The sequence below is a fragment of the Marmota flaviventris genome, chromosome 4, assembly GCF_047511675.1.
Source record: "Marmota flaviventris isolate mMarFla1 chromosome 4, mMarFla1.hap1, whole genome shotgun sequence".
Classification (NCBI taxonomy): domain Eukaryota; kingdom Metazoa; phylum Chordata; class Mammalia; order Rodentia; family Sciuridae; genus Marmota; species Marmota flaviventris.
This window is the reverse complement of record NC_092501.1, coordinates 167,226,787-167,248,977: the sequence shown is the minus strand read 5'-3', so window position 1 is coordinate 167,248,977 and position 22,191 is coordinate 167,226,787. Positions and strand designations below refer to the sequence as shown.

General features: G+C 52.7%; 1 protein-coding gene across 2 annotated transcripts in view; it reads left to right on the top strand.

The window, feature by feature from the left end:
• Rasa3 (RAS p21 protein activator 3) overlaps window positions 1-22,191 on the top strand; it is a 77,826-nt gene that overhangs the window by 5,608 nt on the left and 50,027 nt on the right. For both annotated transcript variants that reach the window (XM_027938797.2, XM_027938798.2), the window contains exon 2: window positions 21,601-21,718. In XM_027938797.2, coding sequence (XP_027794598.2) covers window positions 21,601-21,718 — 118 coding nt within the window. The remainder of the gene's footprint in view (window positions 1-21,600; window positions 21,719-22,191) is intronic.

Below are 22,191 nucleotides of genomic sequence, written 5' to 3'. Positions count from 1 at the left end.
GCGCGGCAGGTGGAGACTCCCAGGCCTGCTGGGTGTGGAGCTGCTATGCTGTGTTTGGGTTGGAGTTTGTCAGGAGTTACCCTGTGGTGAAAGTTCAGGCCTGGGGTAGGGGCAGGTGGGCACACAGGTGGGTCATGAGGGACAAAGGACTCTGGCGTCTGTCCCGCAGGTGCTGGTCGGCTGCTGGAAGGTGGGTGCTGGGCCTGGAGGGACCTTTGGGGTCAGCTGGTCTCTGTAGCTGCGTTCAGGGTGGCGAGGGGCTGGGTTAGCCAGATAGCTGTCCTTTGATCATATGTTGGAGATGATGCACAGAAGTGTCTCCTGCAGCAGTCTCTGAGCAGCAACTGGATGAACACCAAGCGAGGGGCCTGCTCTGGACCTGCTGTGTGGCCTCTGAGGACTGATGGAGCCACAGCCAGGCTGGGCCAGGCAACACAGGTGATGGCCGCTGGTCGGCACTGGGTGTGAGCTGTACTGGGCCAGCTTGGGCCTCCCTGGTAGGTCCCACTTCAGTTTTTATTCACTGTTAAGAGGCCACACGGAGAATTCCCTAACTGTCAGGTCCCCCCTGACCCACGGCCCTCACCCATGTCCCAGAGCCCCCTTTGGCTTAGTTTCAGGTTCTCTTCTTTTTCGATTCCTTCGAGGACAAGATCTTGGTCTACAGCTCTTGTGGTTTCCCCTTCTGGTTGGGTCACTCCTGGAGGGTCTGCTTCGATCCCATCTGCCTCTCTACCTTTCTCCTGCCCAGCGTCCGCCCTGCGCCTAGAGCCCCTGCCTGAGCTGAGGCCCTGTGGACAGCTGTGGACTCTGGCTATGACATGTCAGGACTCATATTTTCCCTCCTGCTCGTCTGAGGCTTGGAGGAGTGAGGTGGCCTTCCCAGTGTGACACTCACAGAAAGCCGTGGTTGGGCCCAGGGACCCAGTGCCATGCTACAGCGCTTCCTGAGAGAACTTCTGACTCCTAGACCCAGGCATCCTGGTGTTCCCAGGCAGTGGCTCTTCTCAGCTGTGCTCCCTGGAACAGGAGCATCGGGCTTCGAGAGCCCTTTCTTCTCCACACCTTAAAGGCAGCCGACTGGGCTCGGTCAGGAGAGCTTTGCCTTGACCAGTGCTCCTGTCTGTAGGCAGCCGGAGTGCAGAGAGGCCAGGGCTTGGCATCCGGGTGACACCCTGCATGCCCTGTCCTGACTGTGGGTCTCAAATCTCCTGGAACGTCTCAGCAACATCCCCCAAGGGCACTCGGGGCTGTCTGTGTGGATGCCTGTAGGCCCGGGTCATGGGGCATAGCTCTCTTTGAATTCGATGCCCGGCTCCACCTTCTGGTGTCTTTCTCCCATTGGAGGCCAGGTGCACCAGGAGAGGAGGTCACAGTTCTGTGGTGGGCAGGGGCAGGAAGAGTGGGGGACAGTCAACTCAGGCATCTAGGGAGTGAGCCCCAAACCTCTGGGCATCTGCTTTATTTTGACTCTGGCTGGACTGGGGTTCTCCAAAACTGGGGTCAGACTGGGACACAGTGTTGTTAGAGAGAACTGGGAATAGGGGCTTATTCCGGAAAGCTCACTGTAGAGACCCCAGGGCCGCTGGCCAGGCCAGATTCTTGCTCAGAGTCTGGGTTGGAATGTTGGTTTTCCAGTGGCCTTTGGGCTAAGGCTGAGCTGGGGAATTCCAGACCCCCTTCTCAGGAAGACTGCAGGGCTGGCATGTGGCGGACCACTGCAGGGCCAGAGTCCTGGGAAAGCTCTGCCACCACGGGGCTGGACAGGGCGCTGCCTCTCTTCCTGACCTAACCTCCCAGACTCCCCGCACTAGATTTGAGGGTTTGCACTGGGTCTTTGTGGTGCTGAAGGTGGAGCCCCTGGCCTAGCACATCTCAGCTATTCTCTGCAGAGAGGTTGTGGTTCTGTGCCCAGTCCACAAGCCTAGCCCTAAGGGCACAGGGAGGGAAGCAGACTACTACCTTGAGGCAAAAGGACACAAAGATGCCTGCTTGTGGGTTCCAGGACCCTCAGTGTGCTCCAGTTGCAGTGGTAACATTCATAGCTGCAGTCAGTTCTTAACCCGGGATCACACCACAGGGTGTGGTGTAGGGGCTGAATGCTAGGAGCAGGAACTCTGCCCCGGGCTCGTAGGGTGCCTGCTGCCAACATGCGCACCCAGGAATGGCCCTGGATGCCCCCAATCTTGGGCATCACAGAGGAGCCAGGAGGGCAGGGTTGGCTTACTTTCCTTTCTTGGGAGGTGTCCTCCTGTGAGGTTGCTGCAAGCACACTCAGATGCATACACATGCATACGCACCCATGCATGCACACAAAGCAACATATGCATTCACAGATGAACACTGTGCAGCATATACACTCATGTGCACACACGTGTACACACGTGCACACACAATGCACATGCATGGGCAGCACATCATGTGTACCCAGTACAGTGCACATATGGGCACGTGCACATGCACACACAGGAACACACACACATGCACGTGCTTGTGTGTGCACAACCTGGGGCCCTTGCGGGCAGAGGTGCACGTCTCCACTGCACATGTTGCAGCTGGGCTGGGGCGTAAGGAAGGCTCACTGCAGCTCCCACTGCCTTCCCCTTTTCTGAGATCCACGGCAGCAGGAAGGAGTCAGTCAGTGCTGCATATGATTGCAGAGTTTAGAATGGCCCCTGTCTTCTTCCCGACAGAGCTGGGGTTGTAAACACTCTCTGATCGCACAGCCTGACACCCCAGGCTCCGATTGTGTATTGGGGGCACTTGGGTCGGAGAACCCTGTGAGTGCTCAGCCCTGCTCCGGGCCTCTGTGCTGGGGGCACCATCCCTTCCACCTTCCAGGACTTGAGGACTTTGCCCACAGTTGCTTCTGAGTTTTAAGTATTTAAGTGTTTCGTGTTTGTGTAACACATTTTGGTTTGAAGCTCGCAGGTTGGGTTTTTCTTGTGTCTTTTCTCTTCCACTGGTTTCTGACCTGTCCTCTCAGATGGCCATAAATTGGAAGGTGCCCACGTCCAGCTCCAGCATGCTGGTCTGTGTGCTGGGGAAACCACATGGAATTCAGGTGAGAGGAATTTATTGCAGTGTAGCCTGAGTCTTCTTAGCTCTGTGCAAACTTTGGTGTTAGAGCTATACCTAGTAAGAAATGACCGGAACTGACCCCAGCAGGTACAAACTGTGGCCTAGTGGTCAGGAGTGGCAGGTGAGTGACTGGCCACTTGTGACCCTTGGGTTCTGGTAACAAAAGCCCTCCCTTGGTGACTTTAGGGAAGGCTGGTGGGGAGCTTGTTTCAGGCCAGAGCTTGTGGGTGCAGAACTCCTGACCATGTGGATGCCTACTGGAGGGAAGCACAGAGGCCCCGCCAGGCCAGGGCTCTCTGAGTGTCGGTACACACCCGGGGGTGCTCTGTGCTGCAGTGATGTGCAGTGGCTCCCTCGAGGGGCTGTGGCAGTGCCGGGGCCTCATGGGGCCTGACCCCCAGCTGGCCCCGTCTGTCTGGAAGCTATGGCATTCCTTTTACTCTTTGTCATTTCCTGCCCCACGCAGTTCTGCCTGCAGCATGTGGAGAGTTTCCCAGAAATAAAGGGTCCCGTGGAAGATCAACCACTTTCACTGTGTTCTGCCAGGGGCTTGATTTTAAAATTGTCCTGTTTCATGAGTGTATTTCTGTGTTTTCTCCAGGGAAGCTTCTTTTCCCTTCTTGGCCTCCTTCCCAGGCCCAGAAAATCGTGTCCTCCCAAGAGCTGGAGGCAGCTGGGAGGGGCGGACGCACCACGGACGCCTCGCTCTCCCTTCTCCCAGCCCCCGTTCACTGCTGCCCACCAGGCTGTTCTGCCCACTCCCAGGCCGCAGGCCCTGCTGCCCACCAGGCTGTTCTGCCCACTCCCAGGCCCGGGCCCTGCTGCCCCCCAGGCTGTTCTGCCCACTCCCAGGCCCGGGCCCTGCTGCCCCCCAGGCTGTTCTGCCCACTCCCAGGCCCGGGCCCTGCTGCCCCCCAGGCTGTTCTGCCCACTCCCAGGCCCGGGCCCTGCTGCCCCCCAGGCTGTTCTGCCCACTCCCAGGCCCGGGCCCTGCTGCCCACCAGGCTGTTCTGCCCACTCCCAGGCCCGGGCCCTGCTGCCCACCAGGCTGTTCTGCCCACTCCCAGGCCCGGGCCCTGCTGCCCACCAGGCTGTTCTGCCCACTCCCAGGCCCGGGCCCTGCTGCCCACCAGGCTGTTCTGCCCACTCCCAGGCCCGGGCCCTGCTGCCCACCAGGCTGTTCTGCCCACTCCCAGGCCCGGGCCCTGCTGCCCCCCAGGCTGTTCTGCCCACTCCCAGGCCCGGGCCCTGCTGCCCCCCAGGCTGTTCTGCCCACTCCCAGGCCCGGGCCCTGCTGCCCCCCAGGCTGTTCTGCCCACTCCCAGGCCCGGGCCCTGCTGCCCCCCAGGCTGTTCTGCCCACTCCCAGGCCCGGGCCCTGCTGCCCACCAGGCTGGCACTCCCCTGGCAACTGCCCTTGAGCCACAGTTTTGCGTTGTTGTTTTTAAGGGCGTACCGCTGACTTCAGTGGGAGGCTGGGCTGCTGGAAGCTGCTCTGTCAGTCACCCTGTACCCTCTCACAAAGGCCCAGAGTTGGCTTGTGCTGCCGAGGCCCTGGGCGCTTGCTTGCTGAGGCACTGGGTGGGCGTGGCCTGCTTATAGACGCCAGACCCCAGAACTGTCTGGAAACCTGCTTGCCGTGATGTGGGGAATGATGTGAGGTAGAGTGGGCGTGCCTGCTAATGGGTGCTGCCAGGTTGGAGTGGTAGAAGGGGGCGAAGCTTGGGATCGGGGGTGAATGGCTTTTAAGGCCCCCACACCATGGTGCAGGTCTCTGTTTTACTGGACGTGTTGGTCACAGATCTTGGGTGGGGGTGAAGTCATTGTTTTCAAGGGTTCCCTGGGAGTGGGCGCTGGATGCAGTGGGGATCTGGGTGTCTGCTCCTTGGAGCCTTTCAGAACAGCTTCCTGCTGGCCGCAGGCTGCCCTGAGCTGGGGGCCACAGTTGTGAGGGAGGTCGGCCTCGTGGTCCCAGACTACACAGACCCTGGAGGTGAGAAAAGCCCTTCCACATGGCCACATGTTCATGGGGTGGGGCTGGGTGTGTGAGGCCCCTGAGAAGGGGGTACTCCATCAGGCTGAGGAAGATGGGAGGGGTCGGGGTGTACATAACACACTGCTGCTCGCCTGTACCTGCACATGTGACAGGCATGCTCACGGGTACCTGCATGGATGCATATACATGTGCGAACACACCAGTGTGAAGTTTTCCAAATCTGAAAACTTTCCACAGGTAATGAGAGCTGTATCTTCAGAATTAATTTTTAATTCTATAAAATGGCCACTTCTGATTAAGAACACACTTTATCATTAAAAATAAACACGAGGTCTCTGTTTCACGTCTTCCAAGACTCTGCCCACTGAGGTGCAATTCTCCCTCGTTGCAATGGCTCTGAGGAGCGGTGCCAGCCCCTTCCCGGTGGCATGGGAGGATCTGCCTCAGTTGCATATTTCCCTTGGAAAGCAGAAGCAGGCGGGCTGGGGACAGGACTGCAGGCGGATGGGTGGCACCACAGGACCCTGCTTCATGTTCTCTGCATGTCACTCTCACAGCCCACCAGAGGCGGAGTAGGGGCAGGCTGGGCCCAGGGGGGCTCAGGCATCACCCTGGGCCAGGAACACACACCTGTGCCTTGGTCTCAGTCTTCCCGCTTCCAAGGTGCTGCTCAGGTTACACAGTCCTCATTATCTCAAGAGAAAGTGAAGGGTCACACAGGATGGTGGTCCTCAGAGCAGGCACCAGGGAGAAGCTCAGAGAATAGCAGGACACCTGGGAGATGCTCACCCCTACCCAGGGTCCTCCTGATGTCCGGGCCCCCAAGGGTCCTCTTGGTGTCTGAACTCCCAAGGGTCCTCCTAATGCCTGGGGCCTCAGCTACCCGCCAGGGGCAGCTGTAGCCATAGAACCCCTCACTCCCAGCTTCCTGGCATTGCTGCACATCTCTGGGAAGTCACTTTTCTCTCAAGCACTTCAGAAACCAGGAGGCGAGGCCTGGGTGTCTTGCAGGCTTCTGTTGTCAGGTGCCTAGTGAGCCTCCCCTGGGTCTGAAAGCAGGGGCTTCTTGGTGGCAGGGTGGCCTGCTGCTTGCCTTGGTGTGCTGCACTAGCTGGTCCAGGGGAGCATGTGCAGATGAGCATACTTCTGTGATGCAGAGGTTGGAACCAGGCAGTATTGTCCCCTGATGACATTTGGCAGGGATTGGAGATTTTTTCTAGTGATTGAGGGGTGCCATTGGCACACACTCAGGTGATGCAGGGTGCTGTCCAGCACCCACAGTGCACAGGGTCCCCCCAAAATAAGCAACGCAGGATGTGAGTGGAGCAGTGGGCAGGAAGCCCTGTGTATTCCTGAATGGCACATGGCAGGGAGAGAAGAGGTGTGGACCATTTTGGATACCTGCAGGTATCAAGGTGTGTCTGACCCCAGGACTTTGATCTTGAAGAGCTGTTCCACATTTCAGGGGCAGAGAGCAAGTGAATCTCTGCACATCTGCTGGTGAAGATGGGTGGCGTGGACTGCATTGTGCTGTCCAACATTCTGTGGACCCAACATCAAGGCCCTAGGGTCAAGGGGCAGTGCTACACTGGGGGCCAGGAGGCCTGGGTGGACCCAGCTCTGCAGTTTACTAACTGCATGTCCTCTGCTAACTCACTTGACCTCTCTGCCTTAGTTTTAGTGCCATCAAACAAGGCTGGTGACAATCGTCCCTTTCTAGGATGGGAAGGAGGGTGGCTTAATACGTGTGACCTACTTGTCCCTGTTGGCACAGACCTGTCTTACCTGGATCCTGCTGCTCTCTTTGTAGCAGCTCAGTGAGGCTTGGGGAGCACCAGGACATGCTCAAGGTCAAGGCTTCTTTTGGGGAGCCACGGACTGGGTTCATGACTGTAGAAAAGACTCCGTGTGGGAACGTGGGCTTTCTCAATGAGCGTAGCAGAGCATACGGGCTGGGCCAAGCAGGCACCAGCTGGGGACCAGCTCTACCACATACTCCCACTGTGCTGTGCCCCCACAGGCCAGAAGCAGGGGCCAGCTGGTCGCGGGCTGGGACCTCCAGACTGTGAGCCGAGATAAACCTTTCTCTACGTCGTCATCTAGGCATTTGTCACAGCAGCAGAAAGCTGACTCATGGGCATGAGTGATTCCATGGGCAGTTTTGTAGCCCGTAGGAAGTATTCCCATGCTGCCCCAGCTCAGAGCCAGTGCCACCTATTGCCCACAGTGCAGCCTCCATGGAGAGCTGGTGCAGCCTGCAGGGGGATTCGCCTTGCTGTCAGTCATCAGGTTTGTTCATCTGCTGAGCCCACATCCACAAAGCTCACCAAGTGATGCAGCTGGGACCCCAGGTGCTCTGCTCTATGGTGGCACTGGGCAGTGGCCCTCCATGCTAGGTGGGCATGGAAGTCGTGATTCAGACCCTGCAAGTGAAGCATCAGGGGATCTGAGGTGTTTTCTGATTCTAGCTTGTCTATGGGAATCTCCTTTCCTGTTCAGGCCTGCCACTGCTTGCAGCATGGACACTCGAAATACCGGAATCTCCCTGCCTCGCACCTTCCTCTCTGTTGATGGGTGTGGAAACAGGAATGCCAAGAAATGACTACCAGAGCAGGCTGCAGTGAGGCTGTCTCCTGGCCCCTAGGTGGACACTAGATTCTGGTCTAAACTTCTCTAAGGGTTAAGAGTGAACAAAGGTTGGTAAAGAAGAGAGACTTGTTGGTAAAGAGACAACTTACTGTGACAACTAAACTAAGTGCACAGTGGGGTAGACTCCTCTGGGACTGTACTGTGAACAAAGCATCAGCCACTTGAGGGTCAGAGGAGGCATGGGCATGGTGCACGTATACCCAGTGAATTGCAGCTTGCGCTGGCCATCAGGGCTGACAAATGCTGATTAAGTGACCAGCCTGTCCTCAGTCCCTGCTCCCCCACAGACCTGCGAGGCAGAGATGCCCCAGAGCCTGTTTCAAGATAGCTTTGGACTCTAGTCTAATAAAGGAAACCTCAGGAAATCCAGAATAGAGAGCACAGGACCAGAGGAAATTCATTTTAAGCTCCACAGATGAGTTTGCAGTCTAACAGAGGAGTGTGGACTGCCTTGCGTGGCTAGGGTCCCTGGCACTGAGCTCCTGTCTGCTTGGGACTTAGAAGTATGGCTTATGGCAGTGGAGACCGAAGAGTGTGGGCTGAGTGGCTAACCTTGAGCCTCCCGTGCCACAGCCTGGGTTCTGGTGGCAGCACTACCAGGCAGGCTTCCTGCTGGCCCTGCTCTCTGTGGAGGTTTGTCAGGGGCAACTGGTCTGCACAGCACTGCCCACTGATCTACCATGTCCAGGGAGTATCTGCAGTGTCCTTTGGTCCACCGGCAGCCTCACTGCAGTGACAGGCAGCTGTCAGTGCTGGGCGGCACTCGTGGCTGTCAAGCCCCTTCAGGGCTGCCTTGCTCCTCTCATCCGTACTTGCTGTCACCAGCCGGGTCTTGTTCAGAGCCTGACTGCCACTTTAGGTGTTGAGGGCTCTGGCACTGCGGAACTTAAAACACTTGCTTCTAGTTGGTCCTGGGAACAAAGGCAAAGGGGGCGCCTGTTCCTCCCCAGCAGCACCCGGGTAGGGGGCTCTCTTCTCTGAGCTGCCGCTGGTGTTGTCCACCAAGATGGGTTTACAGTCCCCAAGAGACCTCACTGCCGACCGGGAATAAGTCCTAACCCTGCCACTGCCTTTGCAGGTGTGGGAAGAGCTGATGACCAGAGGCTGGGATAAGAAGGTACTGCAGCCTGCAGTGGAGATGGCTTTTGTGTGGGTGCCGCAAGGCAGTTCTGTGCAGGGCAGCAGGAGGGCCTTCTTTCTCTCCTGGTGGAACGGAGAGCTGGGTGGGCTCCTGTTGGCTTCCATTCCCTGCCGATGCTGTCACTCAGCCAAGTTAGGATGGCACCTGGAGGGTGGGTCTGCTCATGCCAGTTGCCCTGCCCTGCCACATGGGGGTCTTTAAGGGGGCTTCCCACTCCCCAGCAAGCACCAAGAGTACGTGGACTTGCAGGAATTTGTGGTGTGTGCTCCATGCAGATCTTCACAGGACTGAGGAAGCCTGGGAGCCCAGCCCGTGCAAGCCAGAGCAGGCGGTCAGGAACAGCTGGACTGGCAGCCACTGGCTGCCCTGTACTGCCGCAGCCATAGATGGAGCACCGGTGGGGACAGGCTGCCTCTCTGTCCCATCTTACTTATGGACACTGACATTTAAGCTGCACATAATTTTCATATGCCATGAAATGTCCTTTTGATAATTTGAAATCATATAGAAGTGTGAAAACCTGTTTGCAGGTTTTATTATTTTATTACAGAGACATTTCAGGGACTGTGGTCTGTCTCTCCCGGGTCCAGGGCATGGCAGCTGTGGGCCCAGATTGGGCTCAGTCCCAGGCCACTGGTCCATGGGTCTCCACTCTGTCCCACCTTCATTTTTCAGTTGATCCTGACCAGTTCTCTTTGTCCTGACTCATCATCTTTCTGATTACAGTAGGAGTGCTCTTTCCCTTTCCAGGAGTGGCCTCTCAGTTCTGTGGCGTGCAGGAAGGACATGGCTTTCAGGTCTGCATTCTGAACCTCTCACTTAGGTGGCTCTGGTGGTATCCACACCTTCAAGGACAGATGGGGTGGCTCCTCTGCCCTTCTGCACACACAGGCCCTCCGAGCCAGCTGAGCTCAGCCCCTGAAGGAGAAAGGAGCTTCAGAACCATGAGTGGGCCTGTCTGCTTCGTGGGCAGGAGAGCCTGGGTCCTGTTGCTGCTAGTCAGAGGGCATCTTCCGCCAGGAGCCAGTGGGTCTTCCTGGTATTTGGAGCTGAAACCAGCCTCTGCAAGTGCAGGTGGGGTGGGCATCCGGGTGCAGAGGGCCCAGAACCCCTGCCCTCTGAATCTGGAACCTGTGCCTCAAGGCAGACGTGTCCCTGGGAAAGTCTGGCGTGTTGTGCTTCGTGGATGCGGGTGGGCGTGTGAGCACTGCAGGTGTGCCAGCCTGCACCAGGGGTGGCACCTGTGGTAGGAGAAGCAGGGATGGTGCTCTGAGGGTGCTCCAGGTGAGTCACAGCTGGACCTGTGCCATGCTGTCAGCCGGGAGCTCTCTTGTCAAAGAGCACCTGCCCTCCCAGCAGCCTGGAGCTGCTGCCGTCTCAAGGCCTGGGTCCCAGAAGGACCGCAGGAAGGAGCCTGCCAGTGCCGTCAGAGGTCCGGGCGCATTCCTGCCTCAGTGGATGTCCAGGCTCTGTTCGTGGGTCCTGCCCTGCTCTAGCCTGTGTGGTGTGCGCTTTGACAGCCGGCCCTGGTGCCTCGGCCTGGTCAGCCTCATCTCTGCATCCTGTGGCTCTCACCTACTGGGAAAGAGGAGAAGTAGGTCTTCTGTGCCGGGGGCGTGTTGGTTGACTTTCTCCACATTGTTTGATGGCTGGATGCAGATTGCCACTGTGAGGGACCGACAGAGGCTGGAGACAGGCGTGATGGGAGGGAACCAGATGGACACGGAAGGCCAAGCAGAGTGGTCTGTGCATCAGAGAGCACCTGCTGTATGCCACACTTTACCCTGGACCAGGGCCTTGAGTGGGCCCAGCCTGCATTGCCCTGGGTGAGTCCATGGTGAAGGTGCGGGCTACTCAGCAGGCCTGTTCCTATGACCAGGCTAAGGTCATAACTACCTGGGGACCATTCACCAGCTGGGGCCTCTGCCCGAGTCTGCACTTGAGCAGGACGCTCGCTCCTTGGGAAGCCCTTGGGATTCCACCTGCTCCAGGGTCTCGCTGTGGTGGAGGTGGCCCCGGGTCGCATGAGAAGCAGCCATGCAAGAGTGCTGTGTCCAGAGTGGGCCTGCCTTGGCTCCCCATGCATGCCCAGGTTAGGTTTTAGCCTGCCTCGTCAGGTTGAGTGGTGCTGTCTCCCTGCTGCGGGCTCTGCCCTGCACCCTGACATGCGTGTGCTCTGTGTGGCTCGGTGGTGCCGAAGCTTGCAGGAGGGCCATGCCCACCATGGGGCTGTGCTGTGGCCCCGGTAATCCCCGAGGGACTCAGAGACCCCTTTGAAGAGCAGCTGCGTCCCAGCAGGCAGGCGGGACCATCCCCATAAACTGGTGGGAAAACTGAGGCTGGAGAGTGGCTCGGCCTGCTCTGAGGCGATGGCTGTGGGCTTGGCTGTTCCTCCCTGGGGCTGGCCCAGGGACGGGGCCCTTCCTACGTAGGCACACCAGTGGAGAGTTAACTGGCTACAGCTAGTATTTTGTAATTAAAATGTCTTAAAGAGAGGAAAGGTAGTTTCTTTATAAGACTTAATTTCAAACGTACACAGAGGTCCTGGACGCTGTGGAGCAGCCCTGGGTACCACCAGGGTTGGGCTGGGGCTCTGGGAGCCTATGGGGAGGTGGCTGTGGCCATCCCTTAGGCTTGCACACACCTGGGAGGCCACAGCCTGTGCCCTTATTTTCAAGTGAGCTTCTGTCAACAGAGGCTGGGCACTCTGCCTGGTGCTGTCTCCCTATCTCTCTCTGTCTCTGTCTCTGTCTCCCTATTTCTCTCTCTCTCTGTCTCTGTCTCTGTCTCTTCTCATGGATGCTTGGGTTTCGGAAGGTCTTCCTGACCTGCTTCCTCTAAGCAACACCGACCTGCTGGTTGGCAGAGTGAACAGGTGCCTATCTACATTTCTGGCTCCTCCCAACTTCGTGGACGCCACTGAGTCATGCCCAGAAGATTGGGGGTGCCCTGGGGTGCTCTGGAGGCCTGGAGGAGAGAGGGGCTCGGTGCAGGAGGAGGTGCCCTCTTCTTCCTTACAGAAGGTGGTCCACATGGGGGATCAAATCAGTTGAGAGTCCCGCAGCTTCTTTGATTGGCTTTTTTACTTTCTTCCTTATTCCAATGAATTCTGACACCCTGTGTTACGTGTACCATCTGGTCTCTGTCCCCGGTGGCCTATGGCCCTTCCAGTGCAGATAGTTAGGTCAGACCAATATGGATGCTAAAAATAAGTTTGGGCCAGGCCTGGCGGTGCACACCTGTCATCCCAGGATGACATCTCAGATCAGGAGGCTGAGGCAGGAGAAGCCTAAGTTTGAGGCCAGCCTGCACAATGTAGCAAGACAAACTGAAAAATAAAAAGGGCTGGGGATGTGGCTAGGTGGTTAAGCGCCCCTGGGTTCAATCCCTAGTACTTAAATAAACACATAAATGAACTTGGACTCAAAAAGCTTTTGAATTTCAAATAAACCCCCGACTGCTTGTGTGTGAGTATCAGGGGGAGCCTGAGCTCACGTGGAAGTGCCGAGGGGCTCAGTGGAGGCTGTGGTGGAGGCAGCAGGGGGCATCAAGGGGCTGCCATGGGGCTCCACTGTGGCTGCCACCGAGCAGAGCTGGAGTTAGGAGTGGCCTCAGTCCCTTCTCCTGTGTAGCAGGGACAGAGATGATGCTAGGGGACGGCAGTGGAGTTGCTGAGACTGTGGTGCTGACCAGAAGGATCAGGAGGCAGAAACCCGTGTCCTGGTGGTTCCTGAGAGGGGCAGGCCTGGGTCGTAGAGCTGGCTCTTGGCCTTGGCAGAGAGCTTCTTCGTGCATTTTGGGCTCCTGCCCAGAAATAGCAACAGCAGCTCCTGGTAAGTAAGTAGAGCCTCTCAGGAGGGAAATGGCATGTCTCCACCCCAGCCTCACCTCGAGGCCCTGCCCTGGGCTGCAGGTCAGGCCCAGGGCCAGCACCTCCTCTCCCAAAGAAGGAACTCACTCTCCTCGGGGCCAGGCTGTGAGTTTAGAGGAAGGAAGCCCTGCTCACGCATGTGCCTGTCCGCTGCTGGTGGGAATGTGGGTGTAGTTGCTCAAGTGTGTGAACCCGAGTCCCTGGAAGACACAGCTCCTGGGCACACGCAGGAGCACTGGGAGTGCACTCAGGGATGACGTCTGTGGCCACGTACAGAGCACCATACAGCAGCTGAGAGCTGGGACACCCAGGGGCCATCAGCCTGCCACAGGTGGACTCTGCACAGTTGTCCAGCCATGAGACGGAATGGGCTCTGCAGCCATGATGTGCCAAGAGCAGCTCTTCAGTAAAACAATCCGGCCAGAGACCACTAGTGTGGCTCATCCAGAGATGGTGGGCTGGGCCTGTGGTGCGGGCACTGGGCAGAGTCTGGCCGGAGTCTTCCCGGGTAGAGAGTGTTCTCCCATAGGCATAGCTGCCCAGCTCCAGGGACTTGCTGTGCACAGCACTATGAGGTCCTCCCTTCCTGGTGAAGCTGCCTGAGAGACAGCCATGGAGATGGTGTGCCAAGAGCAGCAGGTGTGAGGGGACTGCTTGGCTGGTGTCCACTCAGCCTGGCCCAGGCTTCTGTCCTTCTGATGGGGGGAGCAAAAGTGGGGTGTTCCCATACTGGACTGCAAAGCAGAGCCAAGCTCAGGAGGGAGGCCTGAGCAGAGGGCAAGGAGATGGACAGCCAGGGCTGAGGCCATCTTAGCAGAGCACTGGCCATGGACTCCGGACTGCTGGTGTCCTCAGGAGCCCAGCTGTGAGACAGCCAGGAGCAAGATGCTCCTCAGGATCTCCTCTAAACACCTATAAGGGAAGACCAATTCAGATCTCAGCAGGTTTTTCAACCCAGGCTCTCAAAGCCAGGAGATCCTGGAACCACATGTACCAAGCTCTAAAAGATAATGGATGCCAACCATGAATCTTATATCCAACAAAATTAAGTTTCAAATTTGATGATGAAATAAAAACCTTCCATGATAAACAAAAGCTAAAAGAATTTACCGCAAGAAACTCTGCACTTCAGAACATTCTTGGCAAAATATTCCAGGAGGAGGAAATGAAAAACAATAATGAAAATCTGCAAAGGAAAGAACTACAGTAAAGGAAAAACCAACCAAAGGAGAAACCGAGTCAAGCTAAATACCAAAAATAAACAACATGAGTGGTGATACAAATCACGTCTCAATAATAAGCCTAAATGTTAATGGCCTAAACTCAACAATCAAAAGACATAGGCTGGTAGATTGGATTCAAAAAAAAGAAGAAGAAGAAGGTCTAATAATATGCTGCCTTCAAGAGACTCATAGGAAAAGATGAAGGTGAAAGGTTGGGATAAAACATACCATTCACATGGCCTACCTAAGCAAGCAGAGGTTTCCATCCTCATATCAAATAAAGTTGATCAACAGGGATAAAGATGGACATTTCATATTGCTTAATAGAATCACTCATCAACAAGACATAACAACAAGACATATATGCCCCCAAACAACGGAGCATCTGCATTCATCAATCAAACTCTTCTCAAGTTCAAGAGTCAAATAGATCTCAACACAATAATTCTGGGTGACTTTAACACACCTCTTTCACCTCTTTAACACACCTCTTGATAGATCTATCAAACAAAAGCAAAACAAAGGAACTATAGAACTCAATAATACAATCAAAAACTTACACATAACCGACATATAGAGAGTATATTATCCATCAACAAGCAAGTACACTTTCTTCTCAGCAGCACGTGGTTCCTTCTCTAAAATACACCATGTTATGCCACAAAGCAAATCTTACTAAACACAAAAAAGTAGAGATACTACCCTTCATTCTATCAGACCATGATGGAATGAAATTAGAAACCAATGATAAAATAAAAACTAAAAGCTACTCCAACACCTGGAGATTAAATAATATGCTATCAAATGAACACTGGATTGCAAAAGATTTCAAGGGGGAGATTAGAAGAGGTAAATGAGAACACCAATACCACATATCAAATCTCTGGGACTCTATGAAGGCAGTGCTAAGAGGAAAGTGCACTGCATAGAGTTCATTCCTTCAAAGAAGAAAAAGTCAACAAATGAATGACCTAACATAACATCTCAGGGCCCTAGAAAGAGAAGAACAAATCAACCCCCAAAGCAGTAGGAAACAGGAAATAATTAAAATCAGAGCTGAAATCAATGAAATTGAAACAATGGAAAAAATTGACAAAACAAAAAGTTGTTTCTCTGAAAAATAAATAAAATTGATAAACCATTAGTCATGCTAATGAAGAGAAGGAGAGAGAAATTCAAATTACTAACATCCATGATGAAAAAGGAAATATTACGATGGATCCTACAGAAATATAGAAAATAATTAGAAATTATTTTGAAAATTTGTACTCCAATAAAATAGAAAAATATCGAAGGCATCGACAGATTTCCAGAGGCACATGATATGCCTAAATTAAATCAAGATGATATACACAATTTAAACAGATCAATTTCAAGCAAGGAAATAGAGGACACCATTAGAAGCCTATCAACCAAGAAAATCCCAGGACTGGATGGATACATGACTGACTTCTATAAGACCTTTAACGAAGAACTAACACCAATACTTCTCAAACTATTTCATGAAATGAAAAAGAGGGAGAACTTCCAAACAATTCTATGAGGCCAATATCACCCTGGTTTCAAAACCAGACAAAGACACATCAAAGAAAGAAAACTTCAGACTAATATCTCTAATGAATATAGATGCAAAATTTCTCAATAAGATTCTGGCAAATCAAATACAAAAACAAATCAAAAAGACAGTGCACCATGATCAAGTAGGGTTCATCCCAGGGATGCAAGGTTAGTTCAACATATGGAAATCAATAAATGTAATTCATCACATCAATAGACTCAAAGATAAAAATCCTATGATCATCTCAATAGATGCTGAGAAAGCATTTGATAAAATACAGCACCCCTTCATGTTCAAAACACTAGAAAAACTAGGTATAACAGGACCACACCTCAACTTTGTAAAGGCTATCTATGCTAAGCCCCAGGCCAACATCATTCTAAATGGAGAAAAATTGAAAGCATTCCCTCTAAACTGGAACAAGTGGATCCAGGACCTAGGGATGCCCTCTGTCACCACTTCTATTCAACATAGTTCTTGAAACTCTAGCCAGAGCAATCAGACAGATGAAAGAAATCAAAGGGATATGGATAGGAAAAGAAGAACTCAAATTATCACTATTTGCAGATGATATGATTCTACACCTAGAAGATCCAAAATATTCCATGAGAAATCTCCCAGAACTAATAAATGAATTCATCAGAGCAGCTGGATATATAATCAATACCCATAAATCAAAGGCATTTCTGTACATCAGTGACAAATTCGCTGAAAGTGAAACTAGGAAAACCACCCCATTTACAATAAATACTTGGGAATAAATTTAATGAAAGAGGTGAAAGACCTCTACAATGAAAACTACAACATGCTAAAGAAAGAAATCAAAGAAGACCTTAGAAGATGGAAAGATCTACCTTGTTCTTGGATATGCAGAATTAATATTATCAAAATGACCATACTATCAAAAACACTATACAGATTCAATGCAATCCCAATCAAAATCCTAATGGCATTCCTTATAGAAATAGAAAAAGCGATCATGAAATTCATCTGTAAAAATAAGAGACCCAGAATAGCCAAAGCAGTCCTTAGCAAGAAGAGTGAAGCTGGTAGCATCACTATTCCAGACCTTAAACTGTACTACAGAGCAATAGTAACAAAAACAGCATGTTATTGGCATCAAAATAGACCTGTAGACCAATGGTACAGAATACAGGACACAGAGTCTAACCCACATAACTTTAGTTATCTTATATTAGACAAAGGCACCAAAAACATACATTGGAGAAAAGATAGCCTATTTTTAAAAAAATGCTGGGAAAACCGGAAATCCACATGTAACAAAATGAAATTAAACCTCTATCTCTCACCATGCACAAAACTCAAAGTGGATCCAGGACCTAGGAATTAAACCAGAGACCTTGCACCTAATAGAAGAAAAAGTAGGCCCAAATCTCCATCATGTTGGTATAGGCCCCAACTTTCTTAATAAAACTCCTATAGTGCAAGAATTAAAACCAAGAACCAATAAACAGGATGGATTAAGAAGCTTCTTCTCTGAAAAAGAAACAATCAGTGACATGAATAGAGAGCCTAGAGAATAGGAGCAAATCTTTACCACAAGCAAATCAGATAGAGCACTTATCTCTAGGATATATAAAGTATTCAAAAACCTTAACACACACACACACACACACACACACACACACAACAAATAACCCAATCAATAAATAGGCCAAGGAACTGAACAGGTACTTCTTGGAAGAAGATATACAATCAGTCAACAAACATATGAAAAAAATGTTCAACTTCTCTAGCAATTAGAGAAATGCAAATCAAAACTACTCTAAGATTTCATCTCACTCCAGTCAGAATGGTAGCTATCAAGAATACAAACAGCAATAAGTAGTTGGCGAGGATGTGGGGAAAGAGCAATTCATACATTGCTGGTGGGACCGCAAATTGGTGCAGCCAACCTGGAAAGCAGTATGGAGATTCCTTGGAAAACTTGGAATGGAACTACAATTTGACCCAACTATTCCACTCCTTGGTTTATACCCAAAGGTATAAAAACAGCATACTACAGGGACATAACCATATTAATGTTTATAGCAGCACAATTCACAATAGCTAAATTATGGAACCAACCTAGATGCCCTTCAGTAGGTGAATGAATAGGGAAACTTTGGTATATATACAAAATTCAACATTACTTATCATTAAAAGAGAATAAAATGATGGCATTTGTAGGCAAATGGATAAAGTTGGAGAATATAATGATATGTGAAGCAAGTCAATCCCAAAAAACCAAAAAGCCGAATATTTTCTTTGATATGAGGATCTTGACTCATAATGAGAATTGGGGGGGAGTATGGGAGGAATGGAGGAACTCTAGATGGGGCAAAGTGGCGGGAGGGGGAAGGAGGAGGCACGAGGGCAGGAAAGACAGTGGAATGAATTAGACATCATCACCTAAGTACATGTATAAGACACAAATGGTGTGAAAATACTTTGTGTACAATCAGTGTCTATATGTGAAATATGAAATGAATTGCATTCTGCCATCATGTATAACAAATTAGAATAACTAGGAAAAAAAGAGAAGAAAGCAGTTCTGTCCGGCCTGCTGGTGGAGTTCTGCTCAGTTCGGCACCAAGGGCTGCAGGGCAAGGTGGTCGTGGGCGCTGCAACAGCAGGGGTTTGGGGCACAGCGCCATTCTTCTTGAGAACATGGCTGTTGCAATGTCTTGCCAAGTGTCGGAGCCTAGGACACATGTGCTCAGGTGGGATGGCTGCAGGCTTGCCTAAGGCCGGAGCGGTGGGTGCTGTTGGTGGGTCCGTGAGGGAGGCTGGCCTCCAGGGGGCCAGGGCTCTGGGCACAGAACTGTTCATGCATCGTTTCAAGAGTGGTCAGTCACTGTGCTAAGTGGGCGAGAACAGAGCTGGCGGTCCTGGTGCTGGGAATTGGGTTGTGCTGCTTCACGGTCTACATCTGTGTGATCATTCTTCAAGTGCTGCTTTGGCTTCTGTTGTTCACTGAGAGTGGAGAGGGCTGGTGAGCAGGTATGGGCGTCCCCAGCTGTGTGGACAGGGGTGGAGCTGCAGGGATGCAGCAGGCAGCTCTGGGGATGAGCCCGAGTTGCTTTCCTTCACCTGTGTGTGCACTCCCTAGCAGTTCAGCATCTGCTGGGTGCCAGGGCGGCTCTCCCTCCTTCTGTGGGCAGCTGTGTGCCTAGAGGGAGGAACAACATGCTCTTCCTCTGAGCAGACAGAGGAGGCCATGATGCATGGTCAGGAGGGAAGGCTTGGCCTTGGGCGTGCAGCCAGGGCTCAGCACCCGGGAGCTGGCTGCACTCCTCCGTGGCTCCTCTTGGATGACTCACTGCTCCTGGGTCTGCTCTGCTGGGCCAGGTGGAGCCCCCAGCAGTGGGGAACCTGCCAGGGGACACCGCCTGGAGGGGGCATGGCAGCTGCTCTGGTCCTCCTGGTCCGAGGGGCCTGCTTGACCTGGCTCAAGCTGACCAGTTACTCTCTGGTGTTGCTGTTACCATAGCAACCAGCATGCTTCCGGCTGGTCCAGACTCGATGCCAGTTGGTGCCTGTCTCACAAGCTGTTCAGAGGACGCACCCTGCTTTCTCCGCCAAAGGCACCTTGCCGGAAAGTGACTCCCGCTGCTTGTGTCTGGAGGTTCTTTGCATAATAAACAGGAAAAAAAAAATCTCAACTCTGTGTTTTCCACTGAAGACCATTTCCCACAGGACTTCCAAAGTTTTTCCCTGAGAAACATAGGAACTTCCAACATCCACACTCATTGCCACAACAAGACACAAACCAACCAAAACAAAAAGCCCAGAAAACCCAAAACGGAAAGCAAGTGAGAATGCAAAGGTGCCAGAACCCACTTCGAAGGCTGGGGCTGAAGGTCAGCAGAATGGCGCTAGCTTCGGGTTCAGATTTCTGGACTTTGTGAGAGCCATCAGTCCCCATCCAGAGCTGGGAGGTCACAGGGCTGCCTGGACATCAGCAGTCTCCCCATCCCCCCTCCCATTCTGGGCCTGCTTCTCCTCCTGGCCTGTGATTCCACCAGGCGTGTGCGTGGGGGGCTCCTGCCACAGGTGCTGCAGGAGGTCTGCCTCGGACCTATTGGAGCTCGCGGGTTTCTTCAGCCCTCACCAGACCGTGTCTTCATGACTCCCCCCAACAAGAGGCCGTCAGGAGAGCCGCCAGGGCAGCCCCCACGGGCAGCAGCTCCAGAGGCCTCCTTTGGGTTCTCCCTGCACAGCTGATAGCCATCGATTGTTCCTCTGTGATTCCCAAATATGAATCCCAGGGCCTTCTGGTCTAGATGCGTCTTGGAGCAGAGGGGCAGAGTTGAGTTCTGCTTTCACAGGGGAGGAGCCTGAGGTCCCAGACACAGACGGCATGGGAAAGGTCACATGAGGGTGAGACCCCAGGCAGCTCTTGAGGTCACAGCTGGTGTAGTCACACACACACCCCAAAGCATGTCAGTGCATGGCAGACAGGGTTCATTGACACCGAAAACCTCACCCAGTTAGACTTCTGCGTCCAAACTGCATCAATGAAAAGCTAAAAGAAGCAACAAGTTGCATCTGTCCTGCCTTTGGGCTCCACTTTCAAGTTGGCACTTCTCCAGTGAGCAGGCCTCCTGTCCCCGCCCCTGGTGGCAGCACCGGGCCTTGGCGTGCAGAGGCCCAGTGGAGCTGCAGTTCCCCTGCCACAGTGTGCGAGGCGACTACTGGCCCTGGTGTGGTGCTCTCCACTCTGAAGACGGGGTGCTGAGGGGCTTCTGTCTGGATTGGTTTGGTTCATTTTGTTTTCAGGGTCAACAGGAGACAACTCCCTGGTCCCTGAGCAGTGCTGGCAGGCATCAGTGTGTGCCCCCAGTGGCACTGGCCAGGGGGTGTCCAGCATCTGTCTTTCCCAACCTGTGCCTGATGCAAGTGGAGCCCAGTGCCAGGTGCTGCTAGTGTCAGAGTGGCTCAGAGGCAGACGTGGCTCTTTGAGGTGAGCCCAGGTCCTAGATGATCCTTCCAGCACGCTCAGCGTCAGACCTGCTGTTTGGGCCTGCAAACCCCTGAGGCAGAGCCAGGGCAGGAGCCTTCTGCAGGGCCACTGGGCGCTGGTGCCCTGAGGCACCATCTGTTTTCTCCAAACATGTTCAGATGTTTCTGGGAGCTGCTCTGAACAGGAAGGACCAGTGGAGGGTGCACAGGGACCCACACAATTCATGTTGCTGAGGATGTGGGGAAAAGGCACACTCATACATCGCTGCTGGGACTGCAAATTGGTGTAACCCCTCTGGAAAGCAGTATGGAGATGCCTCAGAAAACTAGGATAGGAACCACCATTTGACCCAGCTATCCCACTCCTCGGTCTATACCCAAGGACTTAAAACCAGCATCCTACAGTGATGCAGCCACATCAATGGTTATAACAGCTCAATTCACAATAGCCAAGCTGTGGAACCAACCTAAGTGTCCTTCAACAGAAGAATGGATAAAGAAAATGGATAAAGATAAAGTAATATTCCATTGTGTATATATGGTACATATACACAATGGAATATTACTCAGCCTTAAAGAAGAATGAAACTATGGCATTTGCTGGTGAATGGATGGAACTGGATAATATCATGCTAAATAAAATAAGCCAGTCCCCAAAACCAAAGGTTATATGTTTTCTCTGATATGTGGATGCTAACCTACAACAAGGGAGGATAGGGAGGAGAAGTATAGAAGTTCATTGGATTAGATGAAGGGCAATGAAGGGAAGGGAGGGGGCATGGGAATAGGAAGACAGTAGAATGAATCAGAAATAACTTCCCTATGCTCATATATGAATACACGGCCAGTGTAACTCCATACCATGTACAACCACAGAATGGGGTCAAAGTTGTAATGTGATGCACCCTATGTCCCTATGTATGTATAATATATCAAAATACACACTGCTGTCATGTATATCTAAAAACAACCAAGAATAAGCAGAGTGAGTGGACGTACAGAGGTTGAATCACATGCCTTGCCTGAAGTAAGTTTGTTATTTGGAAATGTCCCTGTGATTGGGAGGTGCTGAGCGTTTGCGTGCCAAGTGACGATACATGTCGTCTTCTCTCTTTAGGTGAAGCCAAGAACCTCCCCTCCTACCCTGGGCCCAACAAGATGCGGGACTGCTACTGCACAGTGAACCTGGACCAGGAGGAGGTCTTCAGGACCAAAATTGTGGAAAAGTCACTCTGGTAAGCCACTGTGCCTTTACTTGTTAGCCACCGGGTTCCCTCTGTGGCACCCGCCACGTCCCGCGTTCTTGGCCGTCGGCCCAGATGTGAGGGCTCTGCTGGCAGGCGGTCACTTGGGAGCTTCTGACCTGGGCCCTGGTGTCTGCTGGATGCTCCTAGCTGGCCACCACCCCTTCCCACCAACACCAGTTGCTCTTTTCAGTAGAGACCACTGCCAGGAAAGTGTCAAGGGGTTTCTGAGAGGGGAGAACATTCTAGAAGTTTTCTTTTCAACATCTCCTTTTGCATTTTCCTCAGGAGAGTGTGTTATAGGGGCACTGAGGTGACTTAGTTAAGAGGCCTAGAAAACATCTGTCCATCAGTTAGATGACGGCATTGGTAGGAGAACTGACCGGCCCTGGGTCTGAGCCTCCCTTGTGATGGGGTTGTGGGGACTGGTCAGGATGGCATGTCCTGGGCAGGGGAGCCAGCCT